The sequence below is a fragment of the Rhyacophila brunnea genome, unplaced genomic scaffold (assembly GCF_057557595.1).
Source record: "Rhyacophila brunnea isolate RB1 unplaced genomic scaffold, BYU_Rbru_1.0 scaffold_3, whole genome shotgun sequence".
Classification (NCBI taxonomy): Eukaryota; Metazoa; Arthropoda; class Insecta; order Trichoptera; family Rhyacophilidae; genus Rhyacophila; species Rhyacophila brunnea.
This window is the reverse complement of record NW_028232965.1, coordinates 2,381,932-2,404,760: the sequence shown is the minus strand read 5'-3', so window position 1 is coordinate 2,404,760 and position 22,829 is coordinate 2,381,932. Positions and strand designations below refer to the sequence as shown.

At 28.7% G+C, this 22,829-nt stretch overlaps 2 protein-coding genes across 8 annotated transcripts in view; both read left to right on the top strand.

Annotated features, from left to right (window-relative positions):
* Positions 1-22,829, top strand: part of dnc (phosphodiesterase dunce) — an 847,926-nt gene that overhangs the window by 407,038 nt on the left and 418,059 nt on the right. The window lies entirely within an intron of this gene.
* Positions 1-22,829, top strand: part of LOC147067746 (uncharacterized) — a 54,929-nt gene that overhangs the window by 6,862 nt on the left and 25,238 nt on the right. Inside the window, exons 2-3 of one of the 2 annotated variants that reach the window (XM_085953047.1) lie at positions 18,591-19,084; positions 20,268-21,635. In XM_085953047.1, the coding sequence (XP_085809173.1) occupies positions 20,395-21,635 (1,241 nt within the window). In that variant the 5' untranslated portion in view covers positions 18,591-19,084; positions 20,268-20,394. Of the gene's footprint in view, positions 1-18,590; positions 19,085-20,267; positions 21,636-22,829 lie in introns of those variants that run through there. The other variant, XM_085953048.1, reaches the window with a different exon arrangement.

Sequence of the window (22,829 nt, the reverse complement as noted above, 5' to 3'; positions counted from 1 at the left end):
TTCTTTCACTGTTATAACGAGCAACTTATCGGATATACCGAGCTAAAATACTGTTAATGTGTCGACCGTTTTAAAACATTTCGACCCTAAGCAATAAAATCCGATTGGACAGGATGCCGCCGGGGTCGGATTACGTTTATGACACTAGTAAAGTGTCTAAGTACCTACCTTATTGGTGTTTCACCGACAATAATAAAAAAGTATCCACGCATATGGTTGAAAAATCCAAGGTTTGTGAAGTCCGTAGGTACCTACCAGCGTTAATTACAATAAACAACTTCTTTTGTAGTTTATGAATGCCATGCTCGTTTCGGGGATTTTTACGATGGTTTCCAAATTTTTTATTTTCGGCTTTTTGTGTAATGTGACATGCTCATTTAAAAATACCTATTCTCTGATATAACGAGTAACGCTTATAACAAGCAAATTCAGTCGGTCCCATCTTCCTCGTAATAACCAAGTTCGACTTTATGTTGTCTTGAAATTTAATTGTATTCATCAACATAAAATGTAGCTATACAGGTTGATTGTAATCAAGACGTACTTTTCTGACATTTCGTGAATACCTACAGTTCTAGGTATTAAATCTAATCGAGTACACATTTCTGTTAAACGTGACAAAAAAATACTTTTTCATACATTTTTATAAATTTCTATGCCTAAAATGTATGGAGAAGTTTTAAAATTTTGGTGGCGTATAACAGAAAGAGTATGACAGAGCCAGTGCCTGTCTCGCAATTATTTCAGTCTGGTGTTTTTTCTTTTCCTTCTGTTGTTTTTTTTTATCTCCATACTTTTATGTGCGCTATTTTTGCGTATTCAGACATATCACATACTTTTTTAATCTTTATTATATTATTATATTATAGTCAGGTTATTTTTTATATTTTTTAATGAAAATATTTTTGTTTTTCATACGAACAGACAAAATAATTTTTTTTATAATCTATGAAGAACTAAACACACACTGTAAACCCAACTTTATGCATGCCATTTCGTTACTTTTACATTCCACATATACGTTACCACCAATATAGTTTCGGAGTGGAAGTAACGGATTCTGTTTCAGAAGTGTTTGAAGCCAAAATTTAGCTTAGTTTTATTGTTAAACCTGCGATATGTTTTATTATATCTGTAGTATGAAAGATAAGCTCCATATGTGTAGTATGTGAAATAGAAATATGTGTTTTCTTACCTTATAAATCGTGGTAACAGTAGTGGAACTTCTTAAATGACCAACCCAGAAAGCAACCTGTTCCGATAGCGATACCGACACACACCAACAATTTAAAGTGTACATGGCGATCAGTGTTATACAAAAATGTTGCTACATTAAAAAAAAACATATTTATAGTGAAAATTTTTCGCCTTCATGCTAAAATCGTGGTAACGGAATGTGGAGTTCCACTTTTTCAAATATCCTGGGACACACTTTAAACGTGATTTTTTTTCAATATTGGTACAAATTTACGAAAAAACTATATATTTTCCAAAAATATATAATGTAAGCTGTTGAAAACACTACGAATTTAATTTTACACACTCAAAATTATGACGAAATCAGACTTTGTTTATTTGAATTTATGGGTGGGACATGGTAAAAACGCACTACCTTTCGATCTAAATAATCAATTAAAAATATATACAGGTCAGATAGTTGTATTTAACTGATTGAATAGAGTAAATTAATAAATTTGCATGTTAAAAGTACATAACTTTCCAACATTTTATAATATAATAACTATGAAAAAATCAATCAAAGTCATGGGACATGCCAAAAACGCAATGTACAAACTTTGGCGAAAATGCCCATAAAACAGTGCGTAAAGTTCTCAACATTTGAAGACACATGAAAAGATCATAATAGATTTTTGGGTTAGCATCGAGTGATTTTTTTTCTTCCTTGACGTTTCAGGCTCATTGTAGAGGCCATACTTTGAAGAAAGAAGAACACGCGACTATAACCCAAAGATCTATTACAATATCAAACAAACTAAGATATGCTTAGTATAATATAATAAAAAGGGTATAAAGTTTTATTGTAGGTGTATAAACTAGAAAGTAAAATAACCGCCGTCAAACAGTAATGTATATGTATAGATACATATTATGTGAATACTATATAGTTAACTAATAAACTACTTATTTGTATATATAACTCGAATTATGTATGGTAACTTAATCAATATAATTATACTTAAGTATTTTTTTTTAATCTATGATGGTACAATAAACCTTATATACTTCATGTAGTTGTAAATATAGGCAACTAGTCATGATAGAATTTTAATAAAATAAAAATAATTTTATATTATTTATTTGGAATAATATAATATATGTTTTAAAAACAATATAAATAATTACAAGATAAAAAAAACTTTTTATATACAACGTTTTTAAATTTTCTGTTGAATTATTATGCTCAATATGCTCAAACTTGTACTTGATATGAAGTAAATAAAAAACAAACAAACAAATATAGAATACTGAAATGTCATTTTGATTTCCATAGTAACTCACGTATATATTAATAATTTAGTTGCTAGGATGACCCAGTTAGCAACCAATACTAGTTGATTGAATTACGGATTTTTTCCAAAATAACTTTTCATACAAAACAGAATTAACTGAAAATGAATTCAATTCAAGTTAAAGATAGCTAAAGGTATTAAAAGAATGCATTGGCATCGTGTTCTGATGTATTCTAAAAGTTTCAAATGTCTAGTTAGTCGGGAATTTATTTAAACATCGATTGCAAGATTTGTATCGGATAAACAACTCACCGGACAAATAAAAATACGAGCTAATAAAAACGTTGTAAAAAATGTTGTAAAAATATACGAATACGTGGTAGATGTCACTTATTATAGATTGTTTTATTTTTCCAAATAATTAATCATTTAATTGATAGAATAAAGTTTTTGCTTATTCTCCATTATCCGAATTCTTGATTTTTATAGATGTTTTGGACTGCAAACTCTTCTATAACATAATTCTATCAATATAATATTGTGAATATGGGATTTAAATTGTGTATTTCATAGTAATTATGTTTTCCGAAAAATATATATGGAATAATAGGTAGCATCTAACCTGTTAAGTTATAATGATAATCTAGTTTATAAATCTATAGTATTAAAAATATCTTATAAATCTTGCATATTATACAAAAAAAAACTTGCAATCATCCTCATATTTGGAATTGTTATAATTGTGTATAGAAAGTTTATTAAATGTTGAACTTATAAATGAAAATATAATAGTTTTTTCTCTCTCCTGAAAAAAGAATTCAAAGATTTCTTTGAATTCATAAAATTGACAAAAAGAAAAACAACGTTTTCTGAGATGTATATAATATGTAATGTTTTTTGATATACTGGATATTGGAATTATGAAATTAACTATTTTGAGAATCATTTCTCATTCACCTACAGGTTTTTAAAACAACAAAAATATCTTTCACTCGTTTATTTTAATCTGATTTCATTGCTATTGGAGTGGGAATGGTATATTTTAATAGGTATTTAAATCAAAATTTAAAAGCAATTCATGATATTTAGATATCTTCTTAATAATAGTCCACTTTTATGTATTGTTAAAACTAAAATTTAATACTTTCAATATAATATTTTTATTAACAAGTCGCAGACTATAATATATGCTCTCGTATGAAGTAGTACGGGTCAATCAGTATATTATTATAGTTAAATATGTTTTACTATTCTTCACGGAAAACTGTTGAAAAACTACCCGAAAATTAGATAAACAAAAGTCCTCTACCGTTTGGAAAATCTACAGTCTGCAATTTCCTTCGCCCAAATTAGGCTTCTTTCTTATACTTTATCGAAGTCTTTTTCTGTTGAATTTAATTCTTGAGAAAGTAAAGAAGAAGTATAAAAAAACAACAGAGAAACGCACTTGTCATTTGAGAAAAACGTTTGTTTAGGTTTCATTAAAAAGGTAGTCGTGATTCTAAATATTAGATGTCATAAACCTAACCTCACATATTTGAAGAAAAAACGTTTAAGATTTTTACTGTAAAATATATATATAAATTTAAAATGTCTATCATTGTCTTTTATTTGTATCATATGATAAAATTATTGAGAAATACTGTTTTTCGCGAATAGTTTATAGAATGTAGTTGTTAAATATTTTCCTTAAAATTACAAATGAATTTTATTCACTGATTATACTATTATCTCTACGTAAATATTTCACACGTTGTATTAAGATGTGCGAACACAAACATCGTCTACTTAAGGTTTACTAAATTAATATGTTATGCTTCGTCAAAAGTTGTCAATGTTTAAATAATTAATGCAGAAAACTCAAGCAACAGCGTTGAGTAGAAAATTTGAAGCTCGTTAAGGGATTCGATTTTACAAAATCTGCGTATTACGTGAAATTTTGTTATAAACTACACCATCAGAAGAGATACCTGCTGTATGAAGGAGAAATTTTGTGGCGAAATAATATTTAATACGTTCTTATATTGTCGTTTCGATACCTGTTTGGTTGAGCGTAAGGGTGTATAAGGCACTATGACGTCATTGGATAACCGGTCAGGTTTAGCGAATATTCTGACCACGTTTCCTCACGTCTATTAGATTTTGTACTAAATTGTTTTAGAGGAACATTTCTATAAAGTTCTAATATCATACATATTAATAAATCATTTTCATTCAATAAAAGTAACGGTTAATTTTCGCGACTCGTCTAATATGTGTTTCTATTATTACCCATTAGTTAATTACATCATAGTTAATCATTTAATTCATTATTAATAAGCTTCTGATATAAATTTATAATAAACTACAAAATATACGGTAAAATTAGTACCTATATGCATTGACGTGAAAGTTTGAAGGACTAATAAGTAATGTCACTTTATAATTTGTAATTACCTTTGATTTATTATAATGTTATTAAAAGTAAGCGACTATTTTTCCTTTTTTGCCAATTATACAACAAATAATTCAAAAGATTTGAGAATTCAATATTCTTTATTGAACACACATAATTTTTGAATACCGTTTCAGTTGTGTATACTGTTGTGTATAATACTAGCCAATTTCGTCATAATCACGTAGATCAGTAGCGAAGGGTGGAGGTAGACTGTTAAGATCCGGCATAAATAGTGCACATTATTTGTTTTTATTGAACTTAGACTACAATTTACAGATAGCTTGGTTTCATAGGGCTTAATTGAATTTTAAAAACTAACCAACACCGTCTGTAAATTGTAGTCTTAATTCAATGAAAACAAATACGTATGACTGACAAAGTTTAGTGTGCACTATTTATGGCGGATCTTAACAGCCTAACTCCACCCTTTACCACCGACCATCTATGGTATAAATGGGTTGACTGGTAAAGTATATTGGTCAAAATTTAATGGATGTTTCGCTTATTTTTCAAAGATTTTTTCTTGTAGTATATTTCTGAGGTGTTTTTAAATTATGTATATTATTAATATTTTAATAAATTAACTAAATACATATAATATTTTCTTCATCCGTAAAGTACAAATCACCAATGAAAGTAATGATTTAATATAGTTGATTCCTTAAAATAGAGTTGGCAATTTTTACCTGTGTCTCAAAGCAAATGAAAAACGTGCCCCAATTCCATTTTATATTTAATCAGCTGATGAATGTTGGGATACGCACGTATGGGTATAAAAATCTTCTAATTTCTAATACAATAAAAGCACGTATCTATTGTGTATACTTAATTACAAACGCACTATTTCGTTCTAAGTTAGAGAATGTTAGTTATATACGATAATTAAATTATCTTAATAGTGTAATAAGATGTTCACAATGGAATATCAATTTATTTTGACGTTTAGTATCTAACTCGTGTTAGAGATAGTCAATTATGAAATGTCAGTATGCTAAATAATTGGATTTGCAATTTTGGTATTTCGTTCAATTTATTAAAGCCCAAATTATGAGATTGAAAATTCTGAAATTCCCAGGATTTTAGGATTCCAATATAGAAAACCATATCATTTAGTAATTGTGTATTAAATAATATATTAAACTAAATTCTAATCTATCCGAAAGTTTTTTATTGTGCTAATGTTATGTCATGACCGTGAAATTAATTTATTTTTATATGTTATGAAAGTCAGACAGAAACTTTTGTAAATAAATTATTTGAATATTCAAAAGTTTACTCTAATATCCATGGTTGAATGTATATTGAAATAAATATACATTACTATTCAAAAGTTTGTTACCCTATTTTGGACGTGTCAATTGTTAAAATGAACTAGTTCACTCTTATGAAAGCTCTCTTTTGAATTAAATGATAGGGTGGGAGAACCTTCATAAAGTTTTCATACGTATTTATTTTTGGAAAATAATTTCCATTTAAGGCGAGAAAAACTAAAAATTCTGTAAAATTTAAGTTTTGATCAAAAAATATACATTCAAATTAAGTCATAAACTTTAATGATCTACGTCGTTATTGATTAAAAATAATGACAAACATTTTGAATTTGGTTTTATTTTGAAATATTTGGAAAAACTTAAGGTCATTTGATAAAATTTATTATGAACCGTTTTATAGGAATAGAAAAGTTTGTTATTATTTCAATATAGTATTTAAGATAACGTAATTATAATATATTGTAGATACTAAAGTACATATTTTATTGAGGTATTTTTGTTAACTATGTTCATATTAAAATTATCTCAATAAAACATCCCTGCATATAGAATTACGTTAAGAATTTTTGAAGTAGACAGGCGCAAAGCCCTTGTAACCACCTGAAACAATTTCCGGCGTTATAGTTATATTAGGTAGTTCAGTTATTGTATGTGTTTCGCTGAATATGACTCTAGTGGAACCCTTTTGGATTACAACCATTATTATTTATAGCCAAAATCTATTTTGTCTAGTCATAAAGAACCGTATTATAGAAAATATTTAAATATGTATCTATATCTTTGGCATCAAAAATGTATTTTATTCGATAGAGTAAACGCACCTATATAAATGCTTATAAATATTGATACGTAATGTAATGATATTTACTGTATTCTTAATTCACGTGAAAACAAAAAGTATGAACAGTTTGAATAATTTTTACAGACCAAATTAATCTTTAGATATCTCTTCCTCTTAAAAATACCATTAATAGTATCGTAAAAACTTTCAAATAAAATATAATGAATCGTCTTAATATTAATGATATTTATATTAGTAATTGTAAACGTATTTATTCATCTTTTCTCACATGGTTATTCATTCTATTTCAATGATCAAACATAAAAACAATAAACAAAAAACCCAGTTGGTATTACTTTTCTTCCTCAAGATTCATAAAAAAAAGTATATTATTTTGTAGAAAACCTTCTTTATCTTTTTTCCTTCACTTCTTCGTGTGGGTTATTCATTCGTCTTTTTAAGAAAGGCGAAAGTATTAATAACGGATTCGGAAGAATCTTTTGTGTTATTTCACCAAGAAAAAAGTAATTTCTCAAAATACATTTATGTCTGTCAAAGATGGTTGTAGTTATTGAATGGTAAAATAATAGCAAAACTTGTAACATTAAAATTACACTCGTTTTCCTATACAACGTTTTTAAATTTTATATTGAATTATTATGCTCAATATGCTGAAACTTGTACTTGTTATGAAGTAAATTAAAAACAAACAAACAAACAAATATAGAATACTGAAATGTCATTTTGACATTTCATTTTGATTTTCATAGTAACGCACGTATATATTAATAATTTAGTTGCTAGGACCACCCCCTTAGCAACCAATAATAGTCTTTTACTTTTTACGGATTTTTCTGAAATAATTTTTCATAAAAAACAGAATTAACTGAAAATGAATTCAATTCTATTTAAAGATGGCTAAAAGTATTAAAAGTATGCATTGGCATCGTGTTCTGATATATTCTAAAAATTTTAAATATCTAGCTAGTCGAGAAGTTAGTTAAAAACCGATTGCAAGATTTGTACTGGATAAACAACCACCGGACAAACAAAAATACGAGCTAATAAAAACGTTGTAATAAATCGCATCTATTATTTTAAATAACGCTAGATTATTGATTTTGAAGAATCTAAATTTATGAAAGAACATAATATTGTGTCCTACTTATTGTAAGGGTGGTCTTTTGCTGTTGTTAGAAACTAGTTTCACAATGTATGATTAGCATTTTTTTCATGTATACGTAAGGTATATTTTATTGAGCTCATAAAGTTTATAATGTCATCGACAGCCCCTGAAAGGAAATTAAACTCAGCCCATTATTCACGAGGCAATAATGCAACACTGCAGTTAAAGTACTTTCGCTAGTTTCGAATAATTTGTAATGTAATTTGGTATTCCTGTTTCAACTTAGTACTGAGTATATTTTATTTAAATTTTATTTTACAACACTACTGGATTTACATGTAATTTTATCAACACTAATAGATTGGAAGATTCTGTTTATTAATACAATGCATTAAAAAAACACCATTGTAATAGTACAGTAAACTTTGTATAAAAGCGTAGTTTTCAGTAAAGTTAAAACAAATAAAGTTTATCTTCCGATTCTAAATTATTATATAAAAGATTTTCTACTTTGTGGAGGAACATATGATTTTATTAGGATGAAACATGCTAAAAAAACCATTGTGTTTATTGTGTATGAAAAAGTCCTTAAAAAGATATTTTTTATTATATATATTTATTTATAATGCCATTTAACTATGATAAAATTGATCAATAATATGTATATATAAATTTAACGTTTCAACAATATCTATTTAGCGAATAACGTTTTTTCCGACCATGTCCGATCTTAATAAGATCATAATGGACCTTCACAGCGTAAATATTTATATTAACAGATTTTGTTTTTACGAGAAATGGATGTAAGTCACTTGCTCAACCTATTAGATCCATACTCTGAATCAAATAGAAATTAAAAAAAAAAAACCAGAAGTCACACCCAGGATTCGAACCAGGGATCCACGACGCTGTAGTCCGGCGCTTAGGCTGCATGGCCATCGTGGGTGTAAATAATGTTTAAGTGTATTAAAGTACCTATATATTCTATTATTGTTATAAATTTTCTTTTATGATTTATTTATTATTTAAATTTTAGATAATATAGGTGCAGAGTAGATTGAACTTTGACAATTAATATTAAATGATTATTTCAATTAATAATACCCGCGACGGTTGAGCAATAACGTATTGGCTTTTAAAGTAGTGGATTTATTAAGGCATCATAAAAAGATACAAATAAATTTTCTTTGAAATCTATTTGTTTTAATAATAAGCAATATGTTCAAGAAGAAATTGCTAACTGCTATTATAAGGTGATTGCACAATTCTCTAGAGAAGTGTGGTGTCCATGTAGGGTACAAGGCAAGCATTGCAGTGTGGCAAAACAATTATCTTATCCTAACCTAATACCTTACGGCATGTATGATATTATAGTGTCCATATTGATATCAGTTATTAATTCGGTTGAAATACTTACACATAGTTAAAAGAATACAAAATATGTATTGAACAATAATTATTGATAATTTTCTAACAAACTTATTTAGCTTTATTGTTTTGTATTCATTTGACCAGGAATATAATTTTTTTATTAAATACCACCACTTGTCCTCAAATCTACTAAGGAATAATAAAGAAAGTAGAATATTAAATATTTTTCTAATAATTAAGCAATAATATCATTATTGAAAAAAAGTAATAGTGTAGTGTAAGTGAATTTAATATTTTTCTCACACTAAAGCAAGCATATAATAAGAATGAAAATATTTATGTTAAAACTTAGCCATAACAACACGACGCATTAGGCGATGAAGTGTTTTCTCAAGCAACGGAAAGCTCCGGGCTACGTCCCTCTTAGCAAAAGCTCGCCATGGGAGCTTATGGATTAATCTTGTCGCGGAGATTAACGCGCGGTTCTACGATTGCGACCTGGAAAAGTTAATAACAAACTCTACGGGAAAATGAACTGAAATGTGTTAATTGGATAATTTTGGTTTGAAATTAATTAATTAGTTATATTGACATAACGATGCATATTACGCACGTGTATTATTTATATAACAAAAACTATTTAATTTAGATATAAATTATATCCACTTCTATTAGTATATCGAGCATAAGCTGTAAAGCAAAAAGCTTCTGATACCCAGGTCAGTCGTAAATTTAATGAGACTTGTGTTATGAGAAGTATCTGAAATAATAATTGTTATAGTCTTTCATGATGTATTTGATAATAAAAAAAATCTTACGCATTTCTGATACGATAATCGTCGTAAATCGATATATTATATGCAATAATTATAAGTAGGACATACCTATAAATATGCATGTAAATAAAAGGTTAGGCATATGTTTTAAATATATAATATAATATATACCTCAGTTTTTCACTTCACAGAAAATTCTCGTCAAGTCGTTTCATAGTATAATTTGTTACATATTAAGCTTAAGGGGGGACATGCTCGTCGAAGGTCAAAATTGAGTTTTTATTGTATTTTCAAACCATGATCCTGGACACTTCTTAAACGTTGTAGATAATCTATTTATATAATTTTGAAGCCTTATTATCCTTTATAGTTATTTTAAACATTTGATGACTGCATAAAGTATTTTTGTTACATAAAATAGTATTCTTTTAAACCTCTCGCTCTAATGTTTCAGAATATAGTCATATTTCGGTACGTAACTGTGCAGTGGTGTTAAGATTTTTTACATTTATTAATTTTTAAACGCATTTTTAAAACCATTAGTATAATTTATTATGAGATAATTTATGTAAAATATTCACGATAAAAAATTATATTGATAATCTCTGTGATCCCAAATTTGACAAGAATTAGGCATTTTATTATTCAAAAAATCGGCTAGATTAACACATTTGAAGATGATTTTAAAGATATTTATTATAAGCTATGTTTTTGACCATTCAAGTGTGATAAACATCTTATGAATAATGATTGCTTTATAATAATTATTGACCTAAGAATAAGGTAGTGTTTTTTTGAAATACGCTATTTCTTTTGTCATTCCCCAGTAGTTAAGCTACAACATACGGCCGTAGCCATAAATTGACAAACTCATACAACATAATCAAATTAAGCCATTTTAAGGTTTTTTGTTTTCTGCCCTTTGGAAATAATTTACCCTACCCCTATTTTATTTATGAAGGTGCCTGTAAATAATTATTAAAATTTGAGTGCACTAATTTGCTTTGCTACATTAACCAATGGGTGTGAATTTTCACACAGCTATTAAATAATCGATGTGCATTTTCCAGGGCTATATTTAAAATGATAGAGAAACAGCTTTGTATAAACCCCAATCAAAATTATTATTATAGATGTCATATTGGTTCTCCAAATTAATAATTATATACAATTTAGCTTTAATTTATTTTAGATTTATTTTATTTGCTATTATCCGAATGGCATTGAAATAAATTTGAAATATTAAAATACTTCAATAAATAATAATTTGAACTTTTCAATACGCGGTGACTATTGTTAACATTTTAAATGGAAATGACTTATCTTGACCAGTAATAATGTCTCCAAAAAATATATATTCGGTCGTTATTAAATATATTTTTTTTTAAATCAATGAATAAAAAACCACATAAGAGAATATTAACATCAATAAAAAACACAAATATTGTACTACAATAACATAACCTTATTTTTTACAAAGCTCAGTCAATTGGAAAGGTGTAGGGCTCAAGTTTGGTACATTTTTTTTAACGTCTAATATGTATATTTTATAGTTTGTCATAATATATTATAAAAGTATATACAGTAATATTTTTATTATTTTAGATTATCATAAATAATAACAAAGCACGAAATATTTTGAATTTAAATTACTTTTGAAGAATATTACAATTTGACGATATTTATACGTCACATTTTCTACTCTCTATTTAAATACTCAAATTTTTGAATGAATTATTAATTTTAGAAAGAAATTGATGAATTTAATTCTGTTGTAATATATTAATCCAGTGTTTAAAAATACGCGTGATTTTTATAGCCGGTATCCACCTGTTTGTGAAAATTCAAAATCGTTTACCTACAAAATATCGCCGAGGAGTAAATAATCAAAAGGGTGAACTGGTTCCTCTTCATTAGTAATGTATTTCTATCTGTACCCTCTTCCTTCGACCCTACACCCCCAGGGGGTTGCGCCTCCATTGTCATGGGCACGCGCAAATTGTCTGCTCAAGTGTGTTCAAAGGGATCTCACGGCTCTTTCACAATGGGATATTCTTTGCACTTCTTATCCCCTTTCGATAACCGATTATCGTGCGATACACTTTTAATATTGAAAGAAGATCAGGAAGATGAGATGATGTCTGCTTCTGATATTATTATAGAGAATATTTTATAATATTCAACCAAATATTCCGTATTCTTATATAATATTATTTAATATTATACTTAATTCTTTAAAGAGAATCATATACATATAATGTTGAAGCATTTATATAAAAAAGCATAATTTTGGAGGTGAAAAAAATACTGTACATTTTCAATAATTATTTATAAAATCTATTTATTAAACTATCTTGATGTGGTATCTATCATAAATAATTTATGAAGCATACCAAAAAACGTGTATGAAAATATTTTTACGCGTCGTCAGTGATGATTATAATTAATTGTATATAATCATGCCTTATCACCACGAAAGGCTGAATTTCCTGAAAATATGTATTAATTCAATTTTAATATTCATGTTTTTCGTGAAAATACTTAATTACTGAATTAAATTTCACTATATTAAAAATATTTTAAAAGTACCTAATTAAATAAACTTTAAATATGAATTGCTATTGAAAATGTGTTTTAAAATATTTTCGATATTGTTTTTCGATGTGCATTTTATACAAAATACTGATGCTAGCCGATTGATGAAATCGTGAACAAACATTCCTTGTTATATATCTGTTAATTTATCAGTAAAATTAAATATTATACCAATTTCCTTATCAAAGTCGTATAATGATATCCCGTTATATATGAAATAGTATTTTTTTTCTGCAAATAAAGCTTTTATTCGTGATTTGACTGAGTCGTTCGTCATTTGAATTTATTTGAATGCGATTAATAAGGTACAAGCGCCAACCGTCATTTTAAATTATGGCTGCATTCACTTAGAATTATTTCGAGATTAAATTGGAGGAAAAAAAAATAAACGCGCCATCAGAGCTCAGATTTAGTAGAAATATAACTCAGACAGACAGGCGGCTAACGTTTTAAACTCGGAGAATTGAAGACGAACATAACATCTCCGTGCTTTATATAAATGCATCGTTTATATTATGTATCCTTATAATAGTGTTAAAAACTATTTTTCTATAAATTATTATATGTTTTATAGTTATTTTAAAGTACATATTGAAAGTAATTTTATTATTATATCAGATACCTACTATAAATATCTTTTAATATAAAATAAATAATATAATATGCGTATATACTCGTACCTAGTTTGTTATATTATACCTGTACAAGGTGCTTGTCATTGATAAGGAGCCCTTTCGGGTCAGTAAAGCAGTTCACCTTTGCTATTGTCTTTGAGACATTTATCTTATAGGGCCATAGGCCATTGTGTGACTAATATCCGTTTGTAGCCCACAGCATTCTTTTCATTCAGGAAGTCTTTGTCATTTGTAAATACAGGTGACTTAATCTATCTAATGACAATTTTATGTGTAGGTAATTAGTGTTTAAATAAATAAATAACACGGTACTTTTTGTGTTTGATTCATATTACTATATTAAAATATTGGTATGTGAAAAGGGAATAGCTAAATTAATATTGTATCAATATTATTACATTGAACTGTAATTTGGTAATACGAATATGTACGAAATGTTAATTAGATATTAATATTTACATTCGCAGTATCAAAAAACCGATACCTAGGTATACAAAATTTATGTTAATGCGTGTTTTTGCTACTATGTTCTTTAAACTTTGAACCGAATATTTTCATAATGATTACTTTAGCTTTCGCAACTTATAATAATGAAAAATAGTAAAATCGTGACAAATGCGTTTTTCAGTGACCTCGTCCGTTCACACAGTTCTTTCATAATACTGGATTGAAATCATTTGACCTCGCGAGTATTTCCGCCTATTTCAATTAACGTAAAACACCTCATTTATACGTTGTTTAATTTTGATTCTTTTAAATTGTGTATATGTACCTAAACCCTATAAGACTATAAATCATTTCTATAATGAATAAATACACGATCTTCGCATGTCCATTAAAATGACAAAATATTTTTTAAATAAGGTGTTTTTGGCATGGAATAGTAAATAAGTAATAATTGAGATGGAAGATTTTAATTTAAAAGCCTTATTTATTTTCTATAATGTCAATGTAGCAGATTGCATTTATGCCACAGCCCACTTTTAAACGCTGGCAGTAAATTCTGTTTAACGTTACACTTTGAAACGACACCAGTGTCATTTCAGCCACTTAAGAGACCAGGAAAACTATGAAATATACCATAAATGCCCTGAAGAAAATGATGCTATGAGACCACTTCACGTCTACTATACCTACGTGACATACAATAAAGAAGTTTCACTACAAAGATATCACCTTTTTTATTGGAATTTAAATTGTTTTATAATGTAATTAAAAAAGAAAGCATATTCTACATAATCTAGTTTGCTTTATGTCTCAGTCGTGTGTCCAATATATTTACAGATTTTTTTTCTCGTGAATACACTTGTATATACTACCATTAATATTGTATTGTTAATTTGTAGTACCGATATAAAGATTATTTTAATATTAATATAATTCCCGATTTACTGCAGTTCCCTTGTTTTATCCATTTTTTCTGTGTAAAGTCTTTCGTAACCACTTATTTCCGCTTAACATGATTATTTCATCAATTAAGTGGGCTCTTGGTCAATCTTTACAACTTTTGTGTATCACTGGATAACGTAATTTATCCAGCGATAATCTATAATTATTCAAATGATGTGGCCTGCCTACCTCCTCTTAGAGCTTTTATGTCTAATATTTTAATTTGCTTTTTTAAATATATATTGGTGGCAATTTTTGCAGTGGACTGTATAGCTTTAAGAAGGATGTGGATTCCGGATCTAGAGGTGGGGGCGATTTAACGGAATGCCAGACACTGACCTTTTCATGATGTTGATGATGGCTCCGTAGTCTGGTTGCACTATCACTCGCTCGGTATTGTTTGTTCGGGTTACCTGGTGCGCGGCACTTGACGATACACTGTTTATGGATGATAATAATGAGATTGATTGTATGAATGATGAGAGCCGGTATCACGGCTTGGCAGGTATTCAGAAGTATCACTTGAACGACGGTCTCACTATATAAAGCTGACCCGGCCGGGTGCTACGAACTACTTCTGAATCAGTCTGTATAATAACGCTGTGCGGCAACACGCACCAGTAGTATTCTTGAGCTGACCCACGCGCGACGGCGGTTTTGGAGAAACTGAATGTTTTTCGCAATAACGCCATTATTTTGATTGAATTGCTCATTCATTGTTCGGTCTTGTGACAATACTACTGGGATTTGAGGGAGGTGGGAAGTAAGGATTACGGCCACCACAATTTGGCGCAACCATATTTTTATTTTTAGCCATAGCTTCTTATTATATTTTTATATGTAAACCCGTTTTAATTATAATATTCTTATGTAGTATACATTTGTTAGTATTGGAAGAATATTTAAAGCTTCAGGGATAGTGGCAAGCCATACTAGACTGCGGCAGGTTTAACGTGAAGCGTGGTCGTTTCGAGAGCTACAATACTGACAATCCTTTCATAATATATCACAGCGCCACGACAGCGGCCATGACACTTCAACTTATAATTTTCGCACTCTAAATAAAATATTCATACGTAAAAATGCACTTCATCTCAGTTTTGATCTCCGGATGACAGACAATAAATAATTCATATTTTAATCTACAATCTAGGAACCTTTTTATACTTGAAGTATTATTCATACATGTACATGTATTATGAAAAGGCTTATAATAGACTCTCTGAATATGTCCGTATGCACTCTCTGGAAACGTCGCACTTACTTTGGAAATGTTTTGTGAGATGAGTTCAATCCGCGATGAAATGAAATTGCTTTCAAGATTGCCTCTTAGGCTTTCTACTTTTTAGTATTGTAAACGAATTCACGTTCCAGAGTGCCGCTGACTCGAAAAATTCGCTGTAAGGTACAGCGCGGAATTGTCTACCGTATTGTATGATTTTCATACGATACGGTATGTTGTTTATTGCCAATGCTAACATGCACACTGGGTCAGTGAAAACGACCGTTGGATCTGAGTTCAATGTAATGAACTTTATTCAACTTGTTTTAAAAATAATGTTTTGCATTGTTTTGTATTTTAATAATATTTTGTTTATGTACATCGTCTTTTCACTGTAAACGTGAATAAAAAATATTTAAGACTAATATTTAAGATAATAAAATAATCATTTATTAAACAAAATATTATTAAGGTTGTTATTTTTTAAATCCAATAGAATTTTGAATTGTAAAAATAACACAAAATACCCTGAACATTTGAAAATGATTTTGGGCCACCACGGCTGTTCTTGATATCTAATTTTGGGACACTTTTTTGAGCATTGCTGACCGTATATCACAAACAATGTTGGCTTCCAATGCGTCGATTTTAAATCAAACGTGTGCAGTATTACAGCTTAGCTTGACAATTAATCCGTTCGTATGTTATATTTAACAACAAACAAAAACATACGTTATAAGACCCAAAGTATATTAGATTCCTAAGTAATTTCCTTGATTTTAATATTGTTATGTAACTTAAAGTCGATTTATGGTTACAGCAATATACTATAGTTTATTAGTCGATAACGATTAAGATCATTTCCAATTCGCTGACTAAATATTTTCAAGCTATTAGTTTGAGATAATATTATCTAATTACGCTTAGTGAAGCAAGAAATATTAATTTCAATTAATACTAAACTGTAAGAGCAGTATTATTTTAGGATTAATTTGACTGTAATACAAATATTTTATATTGTTTATATATTATATTAAATATAAATATAATCTAAATGTAAATAAATGTAAATAAGGTATTTAAATTAATCTAAGTGGTTTAGTTTTGATTCACAAGTTAACTACATAATTATAGTGTGAGGTATATTGTAGGATTACTGGAATATTTTTTATTGTTAGCTCTTTATCAAGCATCGTTAAATATTTATTTTATTATATATTATTGTACGTTATATTTACGTTGCAATGATGTAAAGCATTGTTTTTAGATGAATTGTATCTTTATCGCATGCGAAAAATCAAACTTTAACAGGTGTAAAAAAGCTATGATGATTAGTGAGATAATGGTGTATCAAAAATTATAATACATATTAATACAGTAAGCTGCGTATAGATAATATAGATAATATTATATCGTAGCGAGTATTTCGATTTTCGTTTAACTTACTGGGCAATTTGGATATCGCAGGCAAATATCGATTTGTACCCCTTACCCCACTAGAGAATACTCTATTGCACCGGTTATAACTCTTGGATGTGGAGGTGGGGCAAGGTATACAAGGTTTTAGGCCTGATATACCGGTGTAATTTTTCAAGCTTTTCCTAGCGTTGCAGGGAAATATAAAATAACGGAATACACGGCATGAAATGCATTCATACTCATTCATTTGGCGCAGGTGCAACTTGCATTTCGTTTTATGTTTAAACGTTAGTTTTAAAGTTTACAGTTATAGTATTCGTTTTCGAAACCTTCATTTATGCAGTACCAAAAAAGATATTGTTTAAATTATATTTCTATATAAAGCAACAGTAACGATATTTTGATGGAAATCTTTTGACATTGTGTATTTATTATTATATGAAGTGTATTCTATCTAAAACAGTTGATAAATACGGAAAAATCATACCAAAATAATCATGACCCTTTTACCTGCTACGATTTAGTCAAGCATTATTGAAAAAACGTTTGAGTTTTAGAAAATAAGGATGAATTCCTTTCACGTAAGACAATGGAGTGGGTTTATTTATGAGACCGAATACCTTTCTAATGCGTTGATCTCTGAGAAATTCTATCTCTAAATTCGTTTAGTAACATTCCCACCTTAAAAATATACGGAACGTCTCAACAGATGCCAAAAATACTTTGTATTGTTGAAAATGGCGTTATTATTTTATTATAATATTTAACTATTTCACTTGAAGGCAGCTATTGTTTCTTCTTTTTAGTCATTCTTGAAAACTCTGCATAATTTTATACGTTTAATATAGCGGTTATCAATGTTCTCCACTTTAAAAATAAATATTATTCATATTATACAATTGAATCAATAGCTAGAAGCTATTTCATAAATATAACGTAGTTCAGAAAACGATAGTAATGTTTCGCATGTTTAAGATAAAGTTTCTTTTTTAAAATGATGTTTAACTTAAAAAAAAAATAGAATGTACTATTAAAATTTAAAATTGTCAAATCTCCAAAATTTTGTATATTGAATAAGTTTGTTTTAAATATTTTAGATTCCAAATACAACGAAACGGCACATCGGCTAATTTAAAAAGCTTTTTATTAATCTCAAAGCTAAAAACAATCTAAAAATGGCCGAAAAGATTACTTCCTCCACTGAGCTGGTGAAGAAAACCATGGACTCTGTTGCGCTAGAACAGACTCAGCAGAAAAGGGTTTGCATTGAAGCGCGCCAGGAGTTTCAGCAGACCTTTTCCAGCAGTTATGAAGAAGAATTTGAGGAACAGACTACTATTGATGAATTTGGAAACTCAAACACAGTCCGCAATGAATCTTCCAGCGAATCACAAGAGTCAAATAAGAGCGCTAAAGTCCACGTAAAAGCATCAGGACTTAATGATCAACAGATGCAAGCCCTCACACAAGCCTCGAATGAGCTTGGAGAAGCTCTCGCTTTACAGGATAAGACATCTCAAGCATCCACCCCGACCACACCTGAGTAGGACCTAGCCTAATGAGACTTCGAGCAAACGATGACTTATCGACAGTAATTTTCTTTATTTTTATATGCTTTTTTTTCAATTACTTTTATTTATTTTTGATTGTTTGGTTGATGTATATAAGGCATGCTATTTGTATATTCAATTTCAATATAATAGTATTATATATTATTATCAATATTTTATTTTTATACGTATTTTAAAGAACGAACTCTAATAATATTATTAACTACATATACTTATTATCAATGTTTTAAATATATATATATTTATAATATAAAAGATGCAATTATATAACTTTCGCTGCCGCCAAATTAAATAACTATAACGTGTACATATTGTATAAACTATATTTTATATGGATATTTCAATTGATATTACATGATCAATATTAATTCTATATAATGAAATATTTCGATAACAAAGCAAGTTCATTATTATCAAGACTTACTAATATCCAATCAAATAAAATCTACTTCAAACTTTAAAAAAATATCTACTTAATAGTTTTTTTGGATGACAGTATTGTTAAAAATTTAACAAAATTAACAATAGTAGTTTAATGATTGTGTTATTATTACAATCTACAATAAATAAAATTTGTAATAATGCAATCAATCAACAATGATATTTTTCACGACATTAATGATTGTAAATCTGTGATATCTATCAGATTATCATGTCAATCTCATATATTATAGATAACGATTATATTATATAGTTTATCTCGTATGATAATCTATCACCAATAGCACAGTTTTTATCAACGATTTTCTGAATAAGCATAGTAAGTGTATGGAATAGTTTTTTTTTGTAATTCCATACATTTTAAAACCACAACGAAGTAGTAATAGTACGTACATTTATAGTAATGTGCTAAGAGTAAGATTTAAAAAAAATATTATAGGATTCAAATCATGGCTTAGTAAACTTATCAGTGTTATTTTTATTTACCTTCTCCTTATTTACAAGATAACTAACCCAACACTCTTTGTAATGAATGCTTTTAACGTTATGTAGAATAAATGTTGTGTAAATATTTTTAAGTAAAACTATTAATAATTAATTATTAATCATTTGATTAAAAAATAACGTGATAAACCCTCTGCAGTGTCAGCAAATTGGTATTTGTGATGCACACGCTCTAACGCCTGGCTTATAATATTACAGTGTTGTGATGAAAAGTGATAAAAATGAACAGTGAAATAAAAATGTGTTTTTTTCTTTCAGGAAAATACATATCAATTAAGCAAGTATAATCAAATTAAAAAGTTTAAAAAAATATTAAATTTAGTTTTAATTTTTTTTTTGAGTTTTTTTTTTCTTTTTTAAATTAAACTGACTTTCAAAAGTCAATATGGAGGAAGAAGATGACGATACTCAAATTACCCAAGGCCAAATGACGTCGCATAGTGTTGTTAAACAGAGCTCAACAAGAGTTCGCGCTCACGTGACGTCATACACCAGCTCGTCATCGTCTCAAAAGTCCACCTCTAGCTTCTCCTCCATCAAGCAATCTACTCAATCAGCTCATACTCAAGGAGATGAAACTCTCGAAGTCCTAGAGCATAATTTGTCCAAATCACAAGTGTCTTCAAAGTTGAGTAGCAATTTAAGAACTGCTACTGTATCAGAAAAATTGTCAGGCTCCCAAATCTTATCGCAAAGTTTCTCTAAAAGCACTAGTCAATTTGATAAAGATTCTGGAAAAGTAATACCAACTTGTCAAATAATCACGCACCAAGCTTCGAATGAATCTGAAGAATCAGCGGAAACGATATCAGAAACAGACATAGATGGTAATAAAGTAACTAAAATATATTATGAAGGCTCCTCAGGGGGTCAGAACCAATCCGGTGCGTATAAAGAAACCGATGGTAAGGTTTCTACGTCGAGATTCTCTGACCAAAGGTTTTCTGCTAAATTAGGTCTATTTTCACGAAGTGCCACTTCTAGTTCGAGTCAAGAAGAATACGAACCAGAAATAAAATTATTCGGACAGAAAACGATTGCGTCAACTGGTCAATACTTAACAGCAGGTAGAGTAGAAACAACAAAATCCATGGAGAGCCTTAGAGTAGCAAAAGAAACATCTTCAAATCAGTTGAGTGTCTCATCTGAAAAAATGCAATCGCATAGAGGCTCGTTTCTTACTTCAAGTGAAAGAGACGTGCGTAAAGTTTTGACATCTGGTGTAGAAAATAAGAGCTTTGAAAGTTATGACCGTGATATAAGACTGAAACGCAGAGCACTATCTGGAGAAGAAATGGGCGGCTCATTAAATAGAGACGATGGGCAAATTACTGCCGAAAGGAGAAGAGGTTTATTTGCAGGGCTGGAGAGAAAGTTAACGCCACAACATTTAAGTTTACCTCCGACTGGTGGGCCTTGGGGGATGGGATCGTCACAGGATGGTTCAAGAAAGTTGATGATACTAAGTCCGCATAGTCCGCTGACTACTCCAGATCTACTGAACTTCACTCAACCAATGCTCAACATCAAAGGCCGCAGGAAGAAAGGGATGGTTTTACCCAAGCTGATCCTGCCGAGGAGTGATTCCGAAGCTTCCGAAGTTTTCTACGACCATAGCCTTTTAGAGTGAGTAACTTTTTTTTGTAATACAACTTTAATTCTGAATAAATTATTAAAATACTAATATTATTTATAATATAATATTTATTTTCGTGGTAATCTATATATTTAAATTTGCCAATAAGATTGTAAAATTAATTCATGGATAGAACGAATATGATCTCAAAAATTTACGTAAGTTCCATCTTTAAATTTACCTACCTTCTTACTTTATTTAGCTAAAAATATTTAGTTTATACTAAAAATATGCCAGTTATAACACCTACTTCAAAATTTGCATATGTTTTGAATTGGTCGTTACAAATAACGTGGTGTAGTTCTCATTCATTCTAAATAATTTTATAGCATACGTCAAATAACCAATGATATTTGATTTTTTGCATTATTTTTTTTCCGTTTAGTACATTCACGTGCTATACATGCTCACCAAAAATAAACGTACAGATGACATAGAATATATTTATTAATTTGTATACACTTAACATTAATGTAAGCACTAATAATATTATACTAATGGTTTAATAATTTACAATATATCAGGGAATTGGAAAAACTTACATGCACTGTGATGCTTAATGCCGAAAAGCATCGTATAAACCTAAATCAGTTAGAATATAAGTACATATTATGCTAAATGCATATCAATTGAATATTATGCAACTGAAACTAAAGATGGTCGTGATATTATTACTAATGCAAAACAATCAAAATTATTAAGGCACTCTCATAACACTTACATTATTATAAGTAGCAGAGAGAGTGAAAAAGAAGAACAATTGAATAACCAAAATTAGTAAATATTTGAAAGGATTCAAGAGTATTTATTTTATTTATACAAAATTTTTGGTTTAATTTGCGTCCTATTCACAATAAATAAAATAATCATGAATTCATTCTCCTTTCTACTTTTCTCCTGAAAACTTTCCTTTAATAAAATATATTTTTAAAACAACCACCTACCAGTATTTCCACAGTTTATTTTAAAAGGTATATAATTATCTGTTTACTCGTAAGGAAACGAAATAAATTAATTAAGTTAACGGTTAGTATAATATTAAATTCATTGTTTTTCTTGTTAAATTTAAATGTAAAAATTAATTAACAAACGTAAATAATAATAAACTTTGTATTTAAAATATTTATTAACTTAATTTGAGAAAACCACGACTGTATTAAAAAGAATATGAGTAATGTGAGGAA